The sequence below is a fragment of the Monodelphis domestica genome, chromosome 3 (genome assembly GCF_027887165.1).
Source record: "Monodelphis domestica isolate mMonDom1 chromosome 3, mMonDom1.pri, whole genome shotgun sequence".
NCBI classification, from domain to species: Eukaryota; Metazoa; Chordata; class Mammalia; order Didelphimorphia; family Didelphidae; genus Monodelphis; species Monodelphis domestica.
Window position 1 is genome coordinate 495073376 of NC_077229.1, and position 25545 is coordinate 495098920.

Genomic DNA, 25545 nt, shown 5'->3' on the forward strand with positions numbered 1-25545 from the left:
TTGACCACTTATACCACTGTGCTATTGTGAGTGAATCAATGAAGGTGAACTGATATATGTGTGTTGCTGGAGCCTTGTTTCATTATCATTATTGTTATTATTTGTATGATTAGGAATTGTTTCTTGTTTTACAATTAAATAAGTGGTCATCATACCAAAGACCAAGAAGATTCATAGAAACAGATTTTTAGAAGGAATATTGTTTCAAGTAAATTTGCTCCTAGCAGGAAAAGAGAAGTTGAGCAACCTAGAGAATAATGCAAAGCTGCTAGTCTAGTAATTGGTCTGCTAGGTGGATAGAGCACTGAGCTTGGGATCAGAAAGGCTCCTCTTCCTGAGTTCAAATCTGGCCCCAGACACTTATAGCGGTGGGACTTTGGCCACTTTAAGTCATTTAGCCCTGTTTGCCTGTTTCCTCATCTGTAAAATGATCTGGAGAAGGAAGTGGCAAACTATTCCAGTAGCTTTGCCAAAAAAAAAAAAAATCAGAAAATGGGGTCACAAAGAGTCTGATACAACTATAACATTTGAACAATAACATCAATATTCTATTCATTTAAATATGAAGAGAATTTTAGGTAGAGAGGAAAATTCCTAAAAAGGAAGGGAAATATCCAGAACTTCAGGTCAGGCATAGTGACCTTTCTAAGCAAAAGGGAGGTAGCCATTGGTAATGTTTCTACTTATTCTACCCATTAAATCAACATGTACTTTAAATTTTTGTATTAGTCTTAACCCTATTTGCCTGCTAAAAACCCATGTATTAAAATATAACATATAATCTTCAATAACAATATTTAGTCATTTGAGTTTAAGAATTACATCCGCTAATCAAAGCGATATGCTTTTTTCCAGTATTTAATTTAAGTATAATTCATCTCTGTTGAACCCGTGGCTCAGTTTCATTGATCCATTCTTGGTGTATCTAAAGATAGAATACTCTCCAAAGACATAGTCATGAGACAGGGACGAAAATAGCATCCAATAAAATCTGAGACATTTGTACTGACCTTTCCAAACAAGGGGCACTGAACATCAACCACTCAAATAGATTTTGGCTGCTGCTACCCTTTATTCTCAGTTACACATGCTGACTTTTTGGTCTTCTAAGTTAATGGTCTCCAAACCTTTTTTGATCACACACTCTTATTAATGAACAGTTTTTTATTATATACATATAACATATGTACATTTGTTTATAAATCATATAATGTATACATGTACTAATTACTATAAATTATTTAAAAACTTATACAAAACCAGAAATTTAAAAAGGATAAGCTAAAAATGAAAGTGCAATTGATTGAATGGGACAGGAGTGGAGTGGGGTGGAAGAGAGGATGAAAGAGGAACCCCAGATGATTCTCAATATGACCCAGAGGATTTTAATCTAGGTTGCTAGAAGGATGGTGATTTCAACATCAAGCTGATCTTGGAGTTAGAGCATACACACACACACACACACACACACACACACACACACACACACACACACACATTGGGAGTTGAAAGATTTTTCGTGTGTAGTTGCTGATGCCAATGCCTGGTGGTGGTCAGTTTAAAATTTCCCTGAGGGACTTCTGACCCAGAGCAGAAGGGGAGAAGATAGAGGCTTGCACAGGCATGGGAAACCAAGAAGGAGGAGGGTGGATGGAGAGAGTTACAGACACAATGGAAGGGAAGGATTGTCTAAGAGGCAAGCTCCATGACTGGCTATTGTTGGGATGATTGCATCTGACCTGATTGCTTCTCCCTTGGGGTACTTTTATAGTCCACTAGGGGTTCAGGGCTCTAACTTTAAAGACCACTATTCTTTTTTTTTTTTCTTTAAATATATTTTATTTGATCATTTCCAAGCATTATTCGTTAAAGACATAGATCATTTTCTTTTCCTCCCCCCACCCCCCATAGCCGACGCGTAAGTCCACTGGGCATTAGATGTTTTCTTGATTTGAACCCATTGCTTTGTTGATAGTATTTGCATTAGAGTGTTCATTTAAAGTCTATCCTCTGTCATGTCCCCTCAACCTCTGTATTCAGGCAGTTGCTTTTTCTCAGTGTTTCCACTCCCATAGTTTATCCTTTGCTTATGAATGGTGTTTTTTTTCTCCTGGATCCCTGAAAGTTGTTCAGGGACATTACACCGCCACTAATGGAGAAGTCCATTACGAAAGACCACTATTCTTAAGGTTCATGCTCAAGCTAATTTTTCTGCTTTTCTTTATACATTTTTTAGGACTTGCATTTTTTAAATTTTTATTTAATTAATTAATTTAGAATATTTTCCCATGGTTATATGATCCATGTTCTTTCCCTCCCCTCCTGCCACCCCCTCCCGTAGCCAACGAGCAATTCCACTGGGTTTTACATGTATCAAGACCTATTTCCATATTATTAATATTTGCATTAGGGTGATTGCTTAGTCTCCATCCCCAGTCATATCCCCATCCGATCCATGTGATTAAGCAGTTGTTTTTATTCTGTGTTTCTACTCCCACAGTTCTTCCTCTGAATGCAGATATCATTCTTTCTCATAAGTCCCTAAGAATTGTCCTGGATTATTGCATTGCTGCTAGTAGAGTAGTTTATTACATTCCATTGTGCCACAGTGTATCAGTCTATGTGTATAATGTTCTCCTGGTTCTGCTCCTTTCACTCTGCATCAATTCCTGGAAGTCTTTCCAGTTCACATGGAATTCCTCCAGTTCATTATTCCTTTGAGCACGATAGTATTCCATCACCAACAGATTCCACTGTTCAGCCATTCCCCAATTGAAGGGCATCTCCTCATTTTCCAATTTTTTGCCATCACAAAGAGTGAGGCTATGAATATTTTTTTGTTCAAGTCTTTTTCATTTTTATCTCTTTGGGGTACAAACCCAGCAGTGCTATGGCTGGATCAAAGGGCAGACAGTCTTTTAGCTCCCTTTGGGCATCGTTCCAAATTGTCCTCCAGAAAGGCTGGATCAATTCACAACTCTATCAGCAATGAATTAATGTCCCGACTTTGCCACATCTCCTCCAGCATTCATTAATTTCCATTGCTGTCATGTTAGCCAATCTGCTAGGTGTGAGGTGATACCTCAGAATTGTTTTGATTTGCATCTCTCTGATTATAAGAGATTTAGAACACTTTTCCATGTGTTTATTAATAGTTTTTATTTCTTTATCTGAAAATTTTCTATTCATGTCCCTTGTCCATTTATCAACTGGAGAATGACTTGATTTTTTGTACAACTGATTTAGCTCCTTTTAAATTTGAGTAATTAGACCTTTATCAGAGGTTTTTGTTATAAAGATTTTCCCCAATTTGTTACTTCCCTTCTAATTTTGATTGTATTGGGATTGTATTGGTTTTATTTGTACAAACCTTTTTAATTTAATGTAATCAAAACTTTTTATTTTACATTTTGTGATTCTTTCTTTGTCTTGCTTGGTCTTAAAATCTTTCCTCTCCCATAGATCTGACAGGTATACCATTCTATATTACCTAATTTACTTATAGTTTCCTTCTTTATATTTAAGTCATTCACCCATTCTGCGTTTATCTTGATGTAGGGTTTGAGATGTTGATCTAAACCTAATCTTTCCCATACTATGTTCCAATTTTCCCAGCAGTTTTTGTCAAATAGTGGATTTTTGTCCCCAAAGCTGGGATCTTTAGGTAGGACTTCTACATAGAGCAGGAGTTCTTAACTTTTTTCTTGTGTATAATGAACTACTTTGGCAGTCTGATAAAACCTGTGGATCCCTTCTTAGAATAATGTTTTTAAATGTATAAAGTAAAACAAATAGGATTAGAAAGGAAACCAATTATAATATGTAATTCTCAAAATATTTTTTTTTAAAGTTCACAGATTGTAAGTTAAGATCCCTGATTATAGTATGACTTCTCTTTGGAGATGCTGAGCAAAATGCACTTATCCAAAATTGTATAAATGGTCAGAACAAGGATTTCAAGGCAGCTTGAGAAAGTAGAAAACAGGTAGAGGGGAAAACATATTGTGACAAGGTTCATGAAGCCATCATGAATAAAGGAAAACTTTTGAAAATATTGATAAGATTTAGGGCTTGCAAAGTATTAGCTAAGTTCATTAGTAACAAAACATCACAACTGATCCCTTCTCTGCCCTCCTCCATTCTTCTATTATTTAAATTATTAGATTAGCAGCTTTATATTGTTTTCTTGGTTGAAACACTTCCTTCTTTCTGGAAGCAAATTTGCTTTAAACAATATTATTCTTCCTGAAAACCCATTTTCATTAATCTTCATGGTCTTCGACATGATGACCATTTACTTAATCATGATCCATCCTGTATTTTTTCAAATTTGAGTTTATTAATTAAGAGCATCCTCTTAGTCCAAATAGGCCCTCCAAGATCAAAGGAAACAGAAATCCTAGAGAAAATAAATATATTCTTGGAAGGTCACCAGACTTCTAAATTAGTTTCTTTTATGAACCAAAAGCATCTTTGCTGGTTCTCCTCAAATGATGTTCTGGAAGTCTTTTTGAACAGTGCCATAAATCATTAGAAGCAGGGACAATTAAAAAAAAAACCTTAGTGGACAAGTCCTGAATATTAGACAGGTTCTAGTGCTCTCTGGTGGGACAAAAATGAAAAATCACCTTCTGAGATATAATATGGAGTATTGCCCTAGTATTCTTACTTTAACCAATCAAACAGAGCTCTTATTTTCCAAGCACACGAAACCCAGATGTTTAGCATTTGGAACTGGCATATAAACAAAGAGTCAGTCCAACCATAATCCTTCTGCCTTGGAGATGGCTCAAAAATTATAGATTTAGAGCTTTAAAGACCTTAGAGGTCACCTCAGTGGGCCCAAATGCAGGGTTTTCCCCACTGTAGCTTGAAACTCAGTTCACTGATTCAGGAAAGGGAAATGGATAGAGTACTGAGCAATGGATTGGTATCAGTGGAGAGAGATTTAATTGTCTCCACTGTCATAAAAAAGAACAAAAAAGGTACTTATTTCTGCAGAAATGAAGTTTAATTGGTGATTGAGTGTTGAATTTTATTTCTAAAACATGCATTATTTTTTGCTTTATTTTTAGATCTTACTCTGGAATTAAAGGATTTCAGCTAAAAGTTAACCTCCAGCCCAATGATAACTACTTTTTCTATGCCAAAGCTGTGAATGCTTTTGGGACAAGTGAACAGAGTGAAGCCGCCCTCATTTCCACCAGAGGTAAAGCATCTCATTCTGAAATGAACTAACTTTGATTATTCACTTACAAAAATGAAGACTATGGAACTACGTTTTGCATGAAAATACATGTATAACTCAGATTGAATTGTTTGTCAGCTCTGGGAGTGGGGAGGGAAGAAGGGAAGGAGACATTATGGATCATATGACTTTGACTTATGTGGAAATTTATTATTAACATAAAAAAATTAATAAAGAAAAAATGGAAATGAACTAACTGAAAATATCTAAACTGATTTTCCCAAGGAACCCCACTTTCCCATGTAGCTCTTTTGCTTCACCATTAGAGGGCTCTATAGACCCCTAGCTATAAAGGCACTGTTCATTCTTCCCCCAAACCGCCATCCAAGAATATTTTCTTCTCTCAAAAGGAAAATGGGGCTCTCGAGTGACTCTCTAGATTGTTCTGGTGACTAATACTTGAAGCAGCCCATGGTCTGGTGGAAAGAGGTTTAATTCCTGCCTTGTCACTTTGGGAAGGTCATTTCACCTCTAATTATTGAGTTATTTCTTTGGATTGTGGCGTTGTTGAGTTATTCCATAATATACTCTATAAAAATGCAAAGAGATTGCTCAGGAATGTTAACACATTAAGCCAATGGCTCACATTAAGCCAGACCAGATTTGTTCCTCACAATTCAACTTAAATATGATTGGTGCTCTTGATGTACAATTTTCCTCTAAATGCCAATGAGTTGCCAGACTTCTAGAGAAATGTAATCACATTCATACTAACATTTTCATTATAAGTGAAATCAGAAGTCATAAAAGCATGACAGATAAATAGAAGGATAGTTCACAGATTCTCTTTGGAAAGGTGAATATAAAAGTTGGTAGAATTAGTTTTATAATGACTCTACAGGCAACAAAAAGCATAATTGCATGGAATACTTGGTCATCTCATCTCAAATGTGAGGGTAATCAAATAGATCATCATGACAATAACTAGAGTTTATGTGCCAGTATCTGTTGCACAGGATAAAGAAAGGAGATAAATCTATTTTAGAATTTAAAAGATTCTTCAAATCAAAGCCACCATATACCTCGATACTTGCTGATTTCCAGCAAAAAAGCAGACACAAGGAAGGATGATATTAAAAGTTATAACTATAATCATTTCTTGTAATTTAACCAATGTGAGGTAAGTTAAGAGACTAGACATGACCTTTGTCAGCAAAAACAATTTCCTTGCCAAATGGAGAGAAATGGTCACTAAGCTCAACCCCAGTGTTTAGTATAAGGTCATTTCAAAATATTATGGAAAAAAATGATGAAAGATTATGAATAATGGCACCTTACAAAACAGCCAAAGGAAGCTATGGAAGAAAATCCAATAAATTCTAATGGTGTTCTATTTACCTCTAGAATCTAGTTAAATCCTATGTTTGACTATTAAAGCCCTTCATAACCTGACCCCTTCTTGCCTTTTCAGTCTTCTCCCAACTTATTCCCTTCCATGTTTTCGATGATCAAGTGATATTTGCCTCTTTTCTGTTACCCGGAAAAGATACTCCAACTTTCAACATTGCACATTTTCAATGGCTACCTCCCATGCCTAGAAGAACTCGCTTCCTCCTTTTCACCCTTCCTAGCTTCCCTGACTTTCTTCAAGACTTAGTTAAAGTTCCAGCTTCTTTAAGAAGCCTTTTCTGATCCTCAATACTAACATCTTCCATCTAAGATTATTTCTTATTTATCCTGTATATATTTTGCTTATATACATAGTTGTTTGCAGGTTATCTTCCCCATTGGACTATGAGAGACTTGTGAACAAGGACTGTTTTTATCTTTGTATCCCCAGTTCTTAATATAGTGCCTGGCACATAGAAGATGCTTAATAAATGTTTCTTGGCTTGACAACAAGGCCATGAAGAATTTGGCATAGTCCTACCTAAACTACTCTGCTTAATCAATGTCTTCCCAATTAGATTACAAAACAAAATTATTTTGTTGAGATAGAAAAAATAACAAAATTTATTTGGAAGAATAAAAGATCAAGAATATCAAATGAATTAATGAAAAAATATTTAGGAAAGAGGTCTATTAGTACCAAATTTTAAATTGTATGATAAAGAGGTCATTATCAAAACTCTCTGGTTTTGGCCAAGAAATAGAATGGCAGATCAGCGGAACAGAACAAGCATACAACAAATAACAGTAAAAGATTATAATAACCTTGTATTTGACAAAAAGATAGATCCAAATTTTTGAGATATACTTGGTAAAAATTTCTGGGACAGCTAGAAAGTAGTTTGGCAGAAAGTGGGTATAGACCAATATCTTACACCATTCACTAATTATAATGGATATGTGATCTAGACATAAAAGGAGATGTCATAAGTAAATTAGAAGAACAGGGAACATATTATTTATTTAATTCATGGAGAGGAGAAGAATTTATGCATAAACAAGGGATAGCATTGTGAGAAATAAAATTGATAAATTTGATTGCATTAAATTAAAAAGGTTTTGTAACAAATAAACAATTGTAATAAGGATTAGAAAGAAGTAAGAACCTTGGGGAAATTTTTAGAATAGGTTTCTTAGATCTCAATCTTATATGAAAAATATGTAGAAAAATTTGTGAAATATTTAAGAAAAACCACCATCCCCCCATTTAATAAATGGTCAAAAATTATGAACATATGGTTTTGGGATGAAAAAATCAGTCATATATAGGTATAAGAAAAAATGCTCTAATGCACTACTGATTAAAGAAATGCAAATCAAAACAACTCTGAAATATCATCTCATTCATATCTATCAGATTGGCTAAAATGATAAAAGGGCAAAATGATAAATGTTGGAGATGTAGAAAAACAAGGCTACTAATACACTATTGGTGGAACTATGAATTAATACAATCATTTTGGAGAGCAATCTGGAATTATGCCTGGAGAGTTATAAAACTGTATATACCCATAGGCCCAGCAATGGTATCCTTGCTGGGTCTGTTTCCCAAGGAGATCAGGGAAAGAGGAAAAATATATATACATTCCAAAATATTAATAGCAGTTCTCTTTGTGGTGGCAAAGAACTAGAAATTAAGAGGATGTCATCAGTTGGGGTATATGATTGTGATGGCATACTACTGTGCTATAAGAAATGATGAGCAGGTTAATTTTTTTAATTAAAATTTTTTTAATTTCAATTTTTAAAGAACATTAAAATTGTTTTTAATTTTAATTTTTTAAAAACTTGGAAAGACCTACCTGAAATAACGAGCAAAACAAGTAGAATCAAGGGAACATTATATGCAACTACAGAATTAATATTTGAGGAATAACTTGTGATAGTCCATCTCCAGAGAAAAATAATTGATGAATAGAAACATGAAAGATGAAATTTATATATACGTAAAAAAATTTGGCATAAAATGTCAATCCAGATCATCTTAAATGCATTAATAGATGAAACCAAAAAGAGGGCAATAAACGAATGTGAAATGAAATAGATATATTGATGTTTCTATAGTGACCTATTCCCATCTATGACAATAATAACCCCAACATCTAGAGTCCATTTACATGTATAATAAAGGAACAGTGGTTAAAAGATCAGAAAAAGAAGCTGGACTTGACCAAATATACACAGAAGACATCTATGTTGGAATTAACTTAATTTAAAAATATATAGAAATATATTTTAATGAGGGAGAGATACTTAAAGAATGGAAAAAGTCATCAATTTTACATTTTCCCACTACCACCTCCAAAGGCATTTGAGAAAATATCAGTAACTATTTACATGTAAGTCTACTCTCTCATCTCTCCAAAACTTGCATGAGAGTTCACGCATTCACACTTCAAAGGTATCGTTGATGAAAATGCAAGAGGAAAACTGGCAGGTTCTTGTAGGTAATCTGTCCCACATCAATAGTCAGGACTATCTGCTAGCTGTAAAGATTTAAGCCATTGCTACATCTTTTATTTTATTTCAGAATAACATTTAATGTAATAGAACAAAAACGAATCTTAAAAACTCTGTTGAAACAAGTTATTCACTATGCCTATACCAAAACATATACAATTCTATGTCACTTACATTAGAGAAAACTTATTTTCAGACTCGTAAGAATCTATATCAAATAAGACTTAGCTTCCCTTAGGCATTTGCCAGTATCACAGGAGGAAAAACATCCTGTATAGAGTCCATTTATAAGAATTTCCTGTCAATGGAATGATTCTCCAAAGCCTCCTGTTTATAGGACATTATACTAATTATATGGAGTCCTGCAACACTTTTCAATGAAATCTATAGTTACTCAAAAGAAATTGGGCTAATCATGTCCACTAGAGAAATAAAGTAAATTTAAAATGAATATTGCTCCATTTACAACATTCAGTGGAAGTCTTAACACATTGAGTGGTTCATTTATAGACGTGAATCCTAGGCAGATCAACCAATTAACAAACATTTTAAAAGCATCTACTTTGTGCCAGACACTGTGCTAAAGCATTGGGGAAATAAATGTAAAAAGTGAAACAATTTCTACTGTTAAGGATTTAAATTTGTCTTGGAGCAGACAACAAACACAAATGTACATATATCAAGTAGAAATACAAAATAAACACAAGGTGGTGAAATATAAGGAAATTTGGGAGAAAGAGCTCTATCAATTGTGGGTATCAAGAAAGGCTTTACATGGAAGATGCTGTTTGAACTGCATCTTGAAGAGTGATTCTAGATAGTGGACATGAAGAGGAAGTATCTTCCAGGCATGGGGAATGGCCAGTGCAAAGCATGGTTATGGCATATGTGGGGAACAGAGGGAGCTAGTTTTACTGAAGTGTGCAGGAAATGGAGTAATGTAGTATGGGGCAGGAAAGATCATTTGGAACCATGTTATTAAGGATTTGAAAAACCAAGAAGAGGAGTTTTGTTTTGTTTTTAATTCTAGGGATAGAGAAATAAATAGGGATCCACTGGAGTTTACTTAGTAGGCAAGTGACATGATCAGAGCTGTTTTTCAAAGAAATTGCTTTGGCAGTTATGTGGAGGATGACCATAGTGAGGAGAGACTTGAAGGGAGAATAATTAGAACAAATAATTTGAAAATGAATATTGCAATAATCTAGGAGAGAGGCAGGGGTGTGCTGGAGCCAGCTCTAACCAGCTTGTACTATGAGGGCATTTACACTTTGGAAATAGGCAACCACTACACATCAGGCCTTGATTTATTGTTTTATTGATTTCATTGCCTTAAGAAAGTATTAACAACACATATTAACCCACTAACGAAATATGTATTTGTCTTTTCCCCCTTAGAGCTTGGTTGTTAGCAAAACTGTTTTTGCTCTAAAAACATTGCTTGAACTCATTAGGTCTGCAGAAGAAGACTTAGATAATGAATAATAAGTGAATATATAATGTTTTAACATTTTTGCAAAGTATTTTACATCTATTATTGCATTAGAACCTCACAGCACCCATGATGAGAGGTGTTGAACAATTGTATGACCCAGAGTTTCATAAGAGAAGGGGAAGAGACTGTATCATATCTGAGGAATTGTGCAGCATTTTCAATTATTCTTTATTGTTTGCTGCCACAAAAACTCATCTTTTAATGCCAGTATTCCCTTTTGCTCTACAGCTACAAATCATAGAACACCATGATCTCAGCACAATCAAAATTGCAGGTGTTCTAAAAAGCAATGAAAAGACATATGGTAGTCAAAAGTGGGCCATGTATGTTACCAACAATGACTAATACATGAAAAACAGAATGAAAGACATCCTCAAGAAACAGTATGTCCAGAAAGGCTGCAAGAAGTCTCTCAGTCCTTAGCCATTATGCTTTTCCTTTGAGATTATTATAGTAGAAATAATTTTGTTCAATGAACCCCTGAGTGTCAATAACAAGTAAGACAGCTCCCCTAAGGTATTTGCCAGATTCATCCTGTCTATCTCTTATTTGTACAGAGCTCTTTGCCAGTTTGCCAGTTGTCTCCTTCATTAGACTGAGCTCCTGGAGAGCAGGGATTGTCTTTTTCCCATCTTTGCTTCTCAGTGTATAGCACAGTCATGGAATATAGCAGGCACTTAACATATGCTTGTTGACTAGAAAAAAGACATGAGCCAGGAAAGAATGAGGAGTAACATGGACAAAACCTCTGAAGGGTTTTCCAGGTCAAAAGGCAAATTCTCTGAAGAGAATATGTGAGGAAATTTGGATAAAAATAAAATACTGAGAAAATATGAAGAGTTGTTCTGGTTCTGTTTTTTTTTAAATTGAAGTTTATTTATATATTTGTTTGTTGATTACTTTAAAATACCCAGGCAGCTCCTCCCTCCTTCCTCTCCCCATGCTAGAAAAGACATTTATTAGCTTATTTTGATGATGAAGATATTTTTTTACCAATTACATATAACAACTTTCCATATAAGTTTTCCAAAGTTATATGATCCTACTTGTCTCCCTCCCTCCCTCTCTTCACTTCACCCTTCCATAGCTGGCAATTTGATCTGTATTATTCATGTATCATCAAGCAAAACACATTTCCATATTGTTCATTTCTGTAAAAAAATAATTACATAAACCCAAACCCCAAAACAAAAACCCAAGTAAACAAATGAAAAACTGTATGCTTTCATCCGCATTCTGACTCCAATAGCTCTTTCTCTGGAGGTAGATAGCATTCTTTGTCAAAAGTCCCTTAGAATTGTCCTGGATCACTATATTGCTAAATCTTTCACAGTTGATCATTCCACAATATTGCTGTTACTGCACACAATGTTCCGGTTCTGCTTATTTCACTTTGCATCAATTGACATAGATCTTTTCAGCTCTTTCTGAGCTGGAATTATCTTGCTCATTATTTCTTATAGCACAACAGTATTCAACTGTCATCACATACCACAATTTGTTCTAGAAAATGCATTATTTGAAAAAAAGATATGTGCCTATGTAGAAGTATGTCTTATTTCTATTAATTCTTTCTCTCAAGGTAGATATACACAAGTCATTCCTCAAACAATATTTCTGTTGCTGTATATACTGTTCTCTTGGTTCTGCTTGTTTTACTCTTTATAATTTCATGTAGACTTTTCCATGTTTTCCCCCAAATTAACCTGTTCATCATTTCTTTTGGTGCAGTAGTATTCCATCATAATCATATGCCACAACCTGTTTAACCATTCCTTAATTGATGAGCAACCCTTCAGTTTCCAGTTCTTTGCCATCACAAAGAGAGCTGCTATAAGCATTTTAGAACATACAGGTTCTTTTTCTTTTCCCCTGATCACCTTAGGGAATAAACCCAATAGTGGTATTGCTGAGTCAAAAGGTAAACAGTTTTATAACTCTTAGATTCTAATTCCAGATTGCTCTCCAAAATGGTTGGATCTGTTCACAGTTCCACCAACAGTGCATTAGTGTTCCCATTTTTCCATATCCCCTGCAACATTTGTCATTTTGTCCTTTAATCATTTTAGCCAATTTGATAGGTATGAGATGATATCTCAGAGTTGTTTTGATTTGTGTTTCTCTAATCAATAATGATTTAGAACACTTTTTCATATAGTTACATATAACTCTCATTTATTCATTCAAAAACTGTTGATATCTTTTGACCATGAATCAATTGGGGAATGGTTCATATTCTTATATATTTGGTAAAGTTCTCTAAAGATTTTAGATGTGAGACCTCTATCTGAGAAAATGTCTATAAATTTTTTCCCAACTTACTGCTTTCCTTCTAATCCTGACTACATTAATTTTATTTGTACAAACTCTTTTTAATTTAATGTATTCAAAATTATCCATTTTACATCTTGCAGTGCTTTCTATCTCTTATTCACAAATTTGTTTCCTATTTATAAATCTGATAGGTAGTATGTTCCCTGTTCTTCTTAAGTGCTTATGATATCTCCCTTTATGCCTAGGTCTCGAATCCATTTTGATCTTCTCTTGGTAAATGATGTAAGATATTGGAGTCGTTATTTGTAATGAGGGAGAGTTCTCACATTTGATGAAATTGCATGTCATAGGCTGCACCTATGTAAGTGAAATGCTTACATTTGAACAACTGCCATATCATGGAGCATAAGAAGGGGATCAGGATAAGCCTCGATTCTGACCACTTCTGGGGACATGCATTCAGTAGAAGTGACCAGATCCCAGCTCTGTCCCAACCATGAGATGGCCATTATTAGATATGGATTGTTTTCATTTGAAATTTCATTTTAGATTTGATTTCCTTACTATAGTATATTTTCTAGATTGCCTGGCATATCTGCCACTAGTGGGATTCCTCTGGATTGATCACAGCTTTAGCAATATTGCCAAGTTATGGGCAGTACCAAAATCATATAATTAAAAATGGCGATTTACAGATGGGGCCATTCAGCTCTTTAAGGAAACTCATCATCATTGACACTCAAGTTGTCCAGTGTATAGGTGGCTTTTCTCACCCTAGCATTTTACCTTCCTATTGCCCTAGCCAGTGGAAGAGCTTTTCAGGTGCTCTTTAACTCAATGACTTCTTTTAGGGGAAGTGGAGAGATTCACTTACCCAATTGATGGTCCCAGCACCAAAGTGATCCAGATCTTTTCCAGCTGTGATAATATTATCATTCTCTTTTCTTTCTTTGCAACAGGAACTAGATTTCTCCTATTGAGAGAGACTGCTCACCCTGCTCTCCAGATTTCTTCGGATGGGACAGTAATCCGCTTTACTGAGAGGAGAAGGCTCACTGAGTAAGTAGAACCCCAAGCAGGGAAAGTTCCGATGCCTAATATGGCATGTGCCAATTTAGCACTTACTGTTTAACTAAAGTGACTGTATGGGGGCAGCTGAGGAGCTCATTGGATTGAGAGCCAGGCCTAGATATGGGAGGTCCTGGGTTCAAATCTGGTCTCAGACACTTCCTAGCTGTGTGACCCTGGGCAAGTCACTTAACCCCCATTACCACTTACCTTACCACTCTTCTGCCTTGGAACCAATGCATAGTATTGATTCTAAAATGGAAGGTAAGAGTTTATTTTAAAAAATAAATAAAGTGTCTGTGTGTGAAATAAAATACAGACATACACACATGTACAATACCTAAATATTTATATACACATCTATATCAACAAATAAATAAAAAATCATTTATTAAAAACTTACTATGTACCAGACATTGAGTTAACTAGTGAGGCTACAAAGACTAGAATGAAACAATCCCAGCCTTCAGGGAGATTATATCATAATGGGGGAAACAAATGAGCATATTGATAATATATATAAAATGAATACAAGGTGCTTTGGGTCTGATAGAGAGATATGTAATGTTTATCTCAAAAATCTACATATATGAACACATATCTATGTATATAGCTATATAAAGTAGACCCAAAGTACTTGATATTAATTTTGTATATATTTTCTATATAAAAGTGAAGACAATGTAATTTGGATCTCTATTATAGTAGAACCTTGTTTTATATGACCAGTATGTTCTAAGACTCCTTACATAAGTTGACAATCATGCATAATAGTGAATTGCATTATTTAAAAAGAATCAGGATTTCTTATATGAACATCCCTAGGCACTTTAAAACTTTTCTTAGGCTTATCAGAGCCACCATTATCACTACTTTGGGGGCCTTATTAGTACCTAAATAGCATTCATGAAGCAAAGAGATGAAGCAACAAAAATGACTTGTCCAAGTGGGAACTCCAGACTGGAAAGCCAATGTTTTGCATGAAACAATGTAATGACACACTAACACTTTTCAGAGGGAGAAAAAGCAAGCATGGGTAAACTGTTGCGAGACTTTACCCCACTTGGGAATGGCATGGATTTAGTGCGTAATTAAAATGTTGTATTTTAAGCATTTTCTGCCCTTTTTTCTGTTGCTGATCACGTATACTTGAATTCACGTGTGTTGAGTTCACATAAGACAAAGTCCTCCTGTATATAGATATATACAGAAAGAGTTACAAATATACAACTCAGAAAGAAGTCTAAAATTAAAAGTATAATTTTTAGTTTACAATGTTGCTAATGTGAAAAAATGATTTTCTAATCAATAATCGGTGTATTGCTTGCCTTTTCAATGAGTTGATGAGGGGCTGCCATGAAGGAGAGGATTTGGAACTCAGAGTTTTAAAACATGTTAAAAATGAATAAATGAACAACGAAATAAGAAGTTTAAAATAAAAGCTTCGGTACTTTTTTCTTTCAATAAAGATAATGAAACATTCTAGCTTTATAGTGTATATTATCTAAGTAAAAATGAATATAAAATAGTTTGGGACTATATAAATGATATGCTATTTTCTAAATAATACATGCAGAGATTTACATAAATTCTATAATCTGTGTACATGTCTATGTAAAGTAGACCCAGACTATCTTGATTGTATTTTAGATAGTTAAAATCTGTACAAAAAGGACTTCATGAATGTCTCTATATAATATATATATACACATAGATAATAAAAGTATGTACATATATAGATGTGCAATCAATGTATATATAGATAGCAAATTTATAGGGTAGTTTGAATGTGCTATTTCAATAGCTAATATAAACAAATTTATATAGATTATATTAACAAACATGTATATTGTATAATATATACATTATATCTATGTAATGTAGACCCAAACTACCTTAAATTCATTTTGTGTCTATAACACGTATGTATGTAAATATGCAGCTATAATCTATGTGTACATTGCAATATATATAATTACTAATTTGTATTCAAGTTAGTAGACCATATAGACTATATAAGAGTCTATAAACTATATAATATAGACTACATAATATATTATAATGTTATATATTATAACAATTATATACAAATATATTTTTATATATGTCTTATAATATAATTATATATAGATGATTACTGTGGAACTGACTGCCCCTTGTAACATTATTTAACCTAACATCATAATTTTTGAGGTTTTATTTACCTTCAGAATCAATTAATTAATGACATTAGGTAGGGTAATCCCAAGAATAAAATATCATAACAAATGGTGCAATTGTTGACCTAGGGAATTACTTATGGTGATCAAATAGCTGGGGGATTTCCAGAGAATGCTCTGGTCATAGCCATTTTACTCTAATAGTGCCACAGAGTAAGGGGACAAAATTGAGAAAATCCCCATTGCATTAATTGATTTTTCATATATTCAACTTGAAAGGGAAGAGAGGACTGCACCAACATTATCACTGCAAAGAGAGATGCTCCCTTGTTGCTTTAACTCTTTTAAGAAGAAATTAAATGAGTCACTCATAGTCACTAATAAAGAGTATCAGAGTTTGTTTCACACCAACCTTCCTATCATAGAAGTAATGAAAGTCTGGCAATAGGAACTCTTCATCTAGCATCATGGGAAGTCAGTGCTTGTCACTCAAGTGCACTAACAATTCTCCCAAGTGACCAGAATCAACCAAACTCTTCTGAAAAATCAAACTAACCAACAGAATGAAGAAAACCAGTTTTATTGTTATTCACACTCCACTTATCTATGGATACATAAGGCATATTGATAGTTGACATTAAATTAGGTGTCCACCTGGGGGTTTAGAGGCAGTGAGGAGGCATATTACTCAGGAAGGCTGTGGAATCTTCTTGTTTGGAGAAACCGTGTGCTTCCTGGAAGGTATATTCAAAGAATTCCATCCCTATGATTCTGAAAGAGAACTACTTTTTGCTCTTTAAAATAAAAATTCTCTCATTAGGCTTTATCTTTTTCTTATTTTGGATTTAACTCAATTCAAATCATATTAATTAAGCACATATGTGTGTAAGACATTATGCTTTGTAAATATGCCCTCGCTCTTCTATTCCTATTGAAGGTGAACTGTGGTAAATACACAGAAATGGAAAACATATTTGAAGAACAAGTGGAAACCAAGAGGGTTTCAGAAAAACCCTGGAGACTAGTTAAATTAAATAATACTGGATTCAAGAAATATTTTAGGCCATTTCTGGCAAATTCCTAGAAAATTTTGCTACCTAAATAGATAAGATGATTATAGATGTGAACATTGCTAAGAAAAATACACTGCAATCATTGTGCTCAGTGACTAATTTTCTGTATGTTATGTGCAGAACTCCATCTGTCCTGGGTGAACAGCTACCTGCCTGTGGCCAACATTACTGGGAAACCACAGTAACAGAGTGTCCAGCGTATCGTCTTGGAATCTGCTCCAGTTCCGACATGCAAGCCAGTGCCCTGGGACAGGGGGACACCTCTTGGTATATGCACTGTTCTGAACCACAGAGGTAAATTTAAATTCACATATCTATAAGATAGTGTGTGGATGTATATTATTCTTTATGTATGGTACCTTCAGAGAGTTTGCACAATCTTAAAGGTAGTTGGTTTGTTTATTAACTTTTGCTGGTCTTAGAGAAATGAACCAAGCCAGAACACTTTAGGTGCTGTCTAAAAGGAATTAATAAAAGAATGAAAAGCACTTACTATGTACCAAAGCACTGTGATAAATCTGGGGATACAAATACAAAAGTCCGTGCTCTCAAAGAGTTTACATTTTGATGAGGGACTTAAACGTTGATGGGAGAGTAATGGCAGGAAAAGAGAGTTATGAGGGGGAAGCTAAGTGGCCCAGTGGATGGAAAGCCAGGCTTAAGGATAAAAGATCTTGGGTTAAAATATGGCCACAGACACTTCTTAGCTGTGTGACCCTGGGCAAGTCACTTAACCCCCTTTGCCTAGTTCTTACTGCTCTTCCACCTTGGAACCAATACCCAGTATTGATTCTAGATGGAAGATAAGGGTTTAAAAAGAGAGAGTTATGGTCTGGAAATTATGAAGAAAAAAATGGAATAACAGAGCAAAGATCTGGTTATAGTTCTCCTAGAAAGAGGTGAAAAGAGTTGTGGCAGGGCATATACTAGGAGGAAGAGAGAGAGTGCAAAATAAAATATGTTTAAGGATCTGGATTTTTGTCAATGTAGGGAATGAAAAAGGAGGAAAACTCCCTACATTGATATAGACTACAACTTAATAATAGATAACTCTTAGAGAGTGGCCTGTGTCAGATGGAAGCTGCTAGATGGTGCAGTATATAGTGCATCCAGGTCTGGAGTCAGCAAGACCTAAGTTCAAATACAGCATCAGACATTGACTGACTAGCTGTATTGTTCAGGGTGTCTCAATTAATCTCTATCTGCCCTCAGTTTCCTCATCTGTTGAATGGAGATAATTTAGCATCTAACTCCCAGGAGAGTTGTGAACATCAAATAAGAAAACAAATGGAAAGGGCTTTGCAAACCTTCAAATGCTATATAAATGATAGTTATTGCTATTATCATAATAAGAGAAGAAATACATGTAATTAGGAAGACTAAAGACTTTGTGTAGAAGATAATTCTTGAAGAAAGGAACAGATTTGAAGGAAATATTCAAATCCTCCCTATCCTTTAAGGTCCAGTTCAAGCCCCCTCTCTTTCTAAGTCTTCTCCAACTCTAGTCTGGCAATAATTTATCTCCTTTCTGCAATCCATAACAAATTATCTGTATCACATATTTGAATATTTAATTGTGGGCTTATTCCAGAAGCTCAAAGTATTCTCCTGAGTATCCCTGTTGTATTCTGTCTTGTGTTATCCTCTAATTGTTTTCTACAAGTAGGTCTTGTCTCCTCTTCTGAATTCTAAGCTCTTTGGGGGAATGGCTATATCAAATTGTTTTGTACTCTCTTTCCCCTACATTTGTCCACCACAATGTTAGATAATCATTTGGTCAATAAATATTTGTTAAGCACCCCTACCTACTATGTGCCAAGCACTTTGCTGCGTGCAGGAGATACAGAAAGAAAGAAAAGACAATCCCTGCCCTCAAGAAGCTTACAGTCTAAATGAAGGAGATAATATGCAAATAAATACATACAAATGACTATATGCAGGAGAAATGGGAAATAATGAGAAGAGGAAAGCTGCTTGAATTGAGGGTTTCCTGGAAAAGGCTTCCTGGAGAAGATGAAATTTTAGTTGGTACTTGAAGGAAACCAGGGAAGCCAATAGACTGCAATGAGGAGGAAGAGCATTCTAAGCATAGAGGACAGCCAGAAAAAAATGCCTGGAGCCAAGAGTTGGAGTGTCCTATTAGGAAGAGAAAGAAGATCCCTGGGCTGAGGAGTATAATATTGAAAAATTAATATTATACCAAATGTAATATTCTAAATGTAATATTTAGAAATTTGTTTGGAAATATAATATTAGTTTAAAAAAGATTATTGGCGTGGTCGCTGTTTATAAAACAATTAACCCTTAAGTCACGAGGATGATAGTAGCTTTTAACAGTTTAATTTTAATATATAAGAAAGAAATAAAGAGGGAAAGAAAGAAAAATATTTCCTAGCCTACCATATCATGAGAATGTCTTTCACGTCAGCCACCAACCTTCAGAGAGAGTGAGTCCATCCCTGAACTCCAGAGAAAAGACCTAGACTACTGCTCTACCATCTTGTTTTTATAGTCTTCCTTCTCTACATCATGTCCTTTTCCTTTGTGTTGGTCTAGCACATCTCAGGAACCAATCAAAGTTTCTCTGATTGGAGACTTCCAGCCAAGGCAATAGGCTTGTGTGGATGAGCAGAAAGTTCATGATCCTAGAAGGACAGGGTTCTCTTCACACAGGAGTATGTGGTGTGCATTAAGGTATAAGAAGACTGGATGGCAGGACTAGGTTTAGGAGGGGTTTGGACACCAGAGGATTTTATATTTGATCTTGGAGGTGATATGGAGCCATCAGAGTTTATCAAGAATGGGAGTGGCATTGCTAAACCTATGCTTTAGGAAAACACTGACAGTTAAATTGAAGATGGATTGGAATGGGGAGACTTGAAGGAGGCAGACTCGCCAGCAAGATATTAAAATGTTCTAAGTGTGAGGTAATGGGAATCTGTGCCAGGGTGATGGGAAGAAGGGAAATATTTTGAGATATTGCAAAGTGACTTTGACAGGCTTTAGCAATAAATTAGATATGGGGATGGGGACGGGGGGAAGTGAGATAGTGAAGAGTTAAGGATGACTCCAAGGTTGTAAACTTGTGCAACTGGGAGGGAGATATTGCCCTCAACAGTAATATGGAAGTTGGGAGCTGACTGGGTTAGGGAAAGTGATAATGAGTTTGGTTTTGGACACATTGAGTTTAAGATGTCTCTTGGACATCCAGTTCAGGATGTCTGAAAGGCAGTTGAAGACATGAGATTGAAGGACAGTAGAGAGCTTAGGGTAGGCTAGGTAGAAATGAGAATTATGAGCATAGAGATGGTAATTAAATCAGTGGAGACTGATGAGATCACCAAGTGAAGTGGTATAGAGGGAGAAGAGAAGAGAGCCCAGAACAGAACCCTATGGGACTCTACAGGAAGAAGGCATAGCTTAGATGAGGATCCAACAAAGAACTGAACTTGTTCTCTCTAAAGTTACCAACAATCTCTTAATAGCAGGCAGGAGGTGGTGATTAACCGTCTCAGAGTGTGTAAGAAGGTCAAGAAGAATGAGAATGGAGAAAAGATCATTAGATTTAGCAAGTAAGAGATTGTTGGTAACTTTCAAGAGAACAAGTTCAGTGGAATCATGAAGTCAGAAGCTGAATTTTAAGGGATTACAAAGAGAATGAGAGCAGAGAAAGTGGACTTTTTCAGTGAGTTTAGCCACAAAGGGCAAAAGAGATATAGATAAGAGTTAGAGGACATAGGAGTATCAAGTGAGGGTTTCTTGAGGATGGGGGAGTTATGGGTACATTTTTTAGGCAGAAGAGAAGAAGCCATTAGACAGGGAGAGATTGAAGGTAAGTGACATTGGAGATGATTAAGAGGGAAATCTCTTAGAGGAGTTAAGATGGAATGGGATTACTTGAACAAGTAGAGGGATTAGATTCTATTTATGAGTAAGGCTACTTCATCATATGAAACAAGGATGGAAGAGGCTACCATAGTGGCAGAAGGCATCTCCATGATTTGAGGTGAGAGGAGAAAAGAGGGAGGTCATGGCAAATAGCCTCAATTTTTTATTCAAAATATGAGGCTAAATAAATAAATACATTTTTAAATGAAGCAAGCTTCTTAGCTAACAATGTAGAGGGGGAGGGAGAGCCATGAGAGGTTTGAAGAGATCTGAAATAGCTTCTATGGAGAATGGGAAAATTAGTGTCACACTAATTAATAGTGGATCCAGACAGAATAATTACCTTCATTTGATAGCACACTTATATAGGAGTAAAGACTGCAAATGATGGGAGTCATCCAAAGAGGAAGCTTAACGGAGCTTAATTGTTGATATGATAAGGGGGCCTGGGACATAAGAATAGGACAGTATAGAGAAGAACAATCACCAAGGGATTGAGATGGGGAAAAGAGGAGAGAGTGGCTAGTGCTAGAGAGATGGCTTAGGAGAAAACTGAGATGGGTTGGAAGTCATAGTGTGGATGAAGAGTAGAGTTTGGTAAGGAAAATCAGAGGGAGAAGTGGAAAGTTATATTATATATATGATAGATACAGATATAGATAGATAATATTTTATAGATATATAGATTTTTATATATAGATATATCTATCTATCTTTGTCAAATGATGCCTTTTGTATTATGGGGTGGGGAAAGGAGGGGAATATCTCAGAACTTAAAATGTAACAAAAATAAATTAATTTAATTTTTAAAAAGAATGAAGAATGGAGCTGAGCAAAATTATTCACTTTTTCTTTAACAAACTTGAACAGAGGCCCTTATGTAAATCATAAAACTGTAAAATTAATGCATTCCAGGTGAAGCAAGATAGCAGAACCTTTTTTTTGATGCATAGAAGCCTCCAAGGAGTTTTTTATTCAGAAGAATGACAATCAATGAATACAGCAGCTGGAAGGTGTAGGCAGTTGGAAAAGAATGAGAATATTGAAAAAAAAGTCAAAAGGTTGCAGGGGGTCATGTTGGTTATTCTGAGATGGCCTTTTTACAATAGGAATGAAAGGAAATATTTAAAAGCCTAGTTATTTGGGTTCATGTTACATTTAGACTTGAATCACTGGGAAGGGTCCAGTTAATGCATGGCATGGCATTTTTGTGCTGCGCCATCCTTTGTATTCCGGTTAATAGCTGGCAAGTCAATCATGGTACATTATTTTCATTGTGTTGGTTGATTTTAATTTTAATGTTCTCTATTCTGCTTTATTTCAGGTATAAATTTTTCAGCAATGGCACCGTGAGCAATGTCCATGTGACTGAACATCCAGTCAGAGTGGGTATTCTGCTAGATTACAGCAACCAGAGACTTTTATTCATAAATGCTGAGAGTGGGCAGTTGCTCTTTACCATCAGGCACAGATTTGCTGGTGCTGTTCACCCTGCCTTTGCCCTAGAGAAGCCTGGGCAATTCACCCTGCACCTGGGGAAAGAGCCACCAGATTTTTTGAGGCATAAATAAGGATTTGCTTTCAAAGTAGTATTATTTGGAAGAGAAGGAGTTCACATTTAAGGGGTCTGTTCTCCTTTCCACAGGTCCTGAGCACATGTGTCCATACCCACACTCATAGCTGCTAATGACAGCATTACTCATAAAAATAATAACAGCACACATGGGACAGTGCTATTTTTCATTTGTGTGGCCCTGAGTGAGAAGAGAGGATTAAATGGCCTCTGCCCATTGAACCATACACTGTGATACATGCTCAAAATAAAATTTTCAAGTAAAGGATTGGGTTAGACCTGTTGGTCCAAATGGAGAGAGCTACATTCATACAAAGGAATAATCTTTTCATTATTAAGGAATAATTACTCTAATGGACAGTGTGGAATAAGAAAAAGGGGTATGATGATCTCCCCTGTGAATGAGTTGCTTCTCCCACTGAAGGAACAGCTGACTCTTTCCACAGGGAAATAAAACACAACAAGTCTCAGGACATTACACCATGAGACAATGTGTCCTAGACATGGAATGATACTTCTTACTCTGATAATATGCTATCTGTTGTAAAAGTTATGGTGAACTATTGTATAATATTGTATACTCTTGTACACAAGCCCCTTTTCTTTCAGAATTAAAATGTAGAGCTGCTAAATATTAGGAATCTGCATTTCTATAAATAAATGGGTAGAAAATACAAAATAAAAATGGTGGCCATGAAGGTTTTATTATGGAAAATGAATCATAGATGATCCTATATGACAAAGTTTCTTTTCTAGAACACCAGAGGGAAAATGTTGATGGATATTGTATTTCCAGGGACTGAACTTTGATTAGTGAAAATGATGTCACACATTTTTCGCACACACACAATTTTTTTAAGTCATTACATTCTGTCTTGGAATCAATAGTGTGAATTGGTTCCAAGGCAGAAACGCAGTAAAGTCTAGGCAATGGGGGTTAAGTGACTTGCCTGGGGGTCACACAACAAGGAAGTATTTGAGTTCATGTTAGAACCCAGGACCTCTTGTCTCTAGGTCTGGCTTTCTATCCGCTGAAATACTTAGCTGCCCCCATCACAAAAATTTTATTTATTCATAGACAAAATTAGATATGATAAAAAGAGAAAGTACATGCTTCTCACATTATATAGTTTTTAAACTCACGTTTTAATGACTTCTTTAGTCATCAAATCCCAGTCCTTTATGAAAGCAATGACAAAAACAACCCCTTCCCCACCTCCCATAATGAATTCCTTCTCTCCATGTACACACACATTTGTTCAATGACTGCATCTGAAAATGTATTCAACCTTCTGCCTGTGAAAGGGATTTTTTTTTGTCTTAACTTAATCAATCAAGTACTTGGAGTGCTCCACTCTTTTAACTTAATCAGTCAGGAACTCAAGGATCTTTTTGATAAAAGTTCATACCCTCAGAGGACGGGAAGTAGATCCCACAGGCACTGCAGGCAAATTAAGAGACTATGATTGATTCCTAAGATATGATGGGGAGAGCTGATGGGTGGAGAAAACTGCATATAAGTGGGAGCCTCTGGGACCCTGGGAGTCTTTTGATGGCTCAGCCTCATGTGTGCTTGAAGTTGTTTTGCAGCTCAGTCTGGTATGGTTTAGCTTGATTATGTATTCAATTCTGTCTTGGATTTGGGTTGGTGGCTCAAGGAGTTCAGCTTCAGTGGCTCACTTGGGTTTAGGAGACACTGGTTCTTCAACTCTTGGGTCTTCATTGGGATGCTCTCTTTGGACTGGAGGCACTTGGATCTGGACTTAGGGTATTTTAGCTAGGCAATATTTTCTACCTCCTTCCTACATTTCCCCCTTTACTATCTCTACCTTGCTGTAATAAAACTACTAAAGTGCCTAACAGTCTTGCGACTTGAGTTAATTTTTATAAACAGTGACCAGAATAATTTTAAAAATTCTCATATTTGTCAAACCCGTTTTAATTATTACATGCCCTAGTAGTCCCAGGGATGTGCTGGAGCCAGATCAATCTGATTGTAGAGAGCTGATTGCTGAATTTGGAGTCTGAGAATTCATGCCTGGGAAATTGGCTAATGCTAAAATCAGGGTTTGATTTATTGTTCCATTGAATGTCTAGACTTAAGGAAGTTATGGGAAAAATATTAATAATGCAGATTAAACTTAGAAATTTGTCCTGTGTGCATTTTTTTAGAGAGTAATTTGTTAAATATTTATCAGGCACAATATTGAAATTCTCAAAATCTTACTGAAGAACAGGCTTAGAGTAGACAAATCTTGACATGCCTTTGATGATTATGTTGTTCTCATTTTTTCCCCCAGTATAAATACTTAGATCTTATTTTCTGAATCTCTCTCTTGGATGGAACCTCAGCTGTCCTCTAGTCCAATCTGTGTATGAATAACAATCCCTTTAACAGCATCCATCAAGAGTTGCTCCAACCCTAGCTGATGATCTCTTAGGAAGGAGACTCCCCTACTTCCTGAGATAGACCAATCTATTACTGGATGCTCTAGTTATTAGGATTTTTCTCCTTTGCAAAACTTAAATCTGGCTCATTCACTTCCGTCCATATTCCTAGTGCTGCCTTTTGGGACTGAGCAGAACAAATCTTCCACATGGACAGCCCTTCAAGTTCTTGAAGTTATCTTAATCCCCTTGTTTTGTGTTTTTCAGATTCAGCATACCCAGTTTCTCCAAAAGATAATTATGCTTGGGAGCAGTTTAGGGAGTCAGTGGATAGAAAGCCAAGCCTGGAGATGAGAGATACTGAGTTCAAATCTGGCCTCAGACACTTTCTAACTGTGTATGACCCTGGGCAAGTCACTTAATCCCCATTGACTCACCCTTACTAAATCTTCTGCCTTGAAACCAATATATTGATGCTAAGACAGAAGGTAAAGATTTTTAAAAACATGTAATTGTGCTATGGTTTCTGG

At 35.6% G+C, this 25545-nt stretch overlaps 1 protein-coding gene across 1 annotated transcript in view; it reads left to right on the forward strand.

Moving 5' to 3' along the window:
- Window positions 1-24031, forward strand: part of CMYA5 (cardiomyopathy associated 5) — a 118887-nt gene extending 94856 nt beyond the window's left edge. Inside the window, exons 10-13 of the mRNA XM_001381527.4 lie at window positions 5076-5209; window positions 13826-13925; window positions 17287-17460; window positions 22379-24031. Of these exons, the coding sequence (XP_001381564.2) occupies window positions 5076-5209; window positions 13826-13925; window positions 17287-17460; window positions 22379-22625 (655 nt within the window). The 3' untranslated portion in view covers window positions 22626-24031. The remainder of the gene's footprint in view (window positions 1-5075; window positions 5210-13825; window positions 13926-17286; window positions 17461-22378) is intronic.
- Window positions 24032-25545: the final 1514 nt, after the last annotated feature.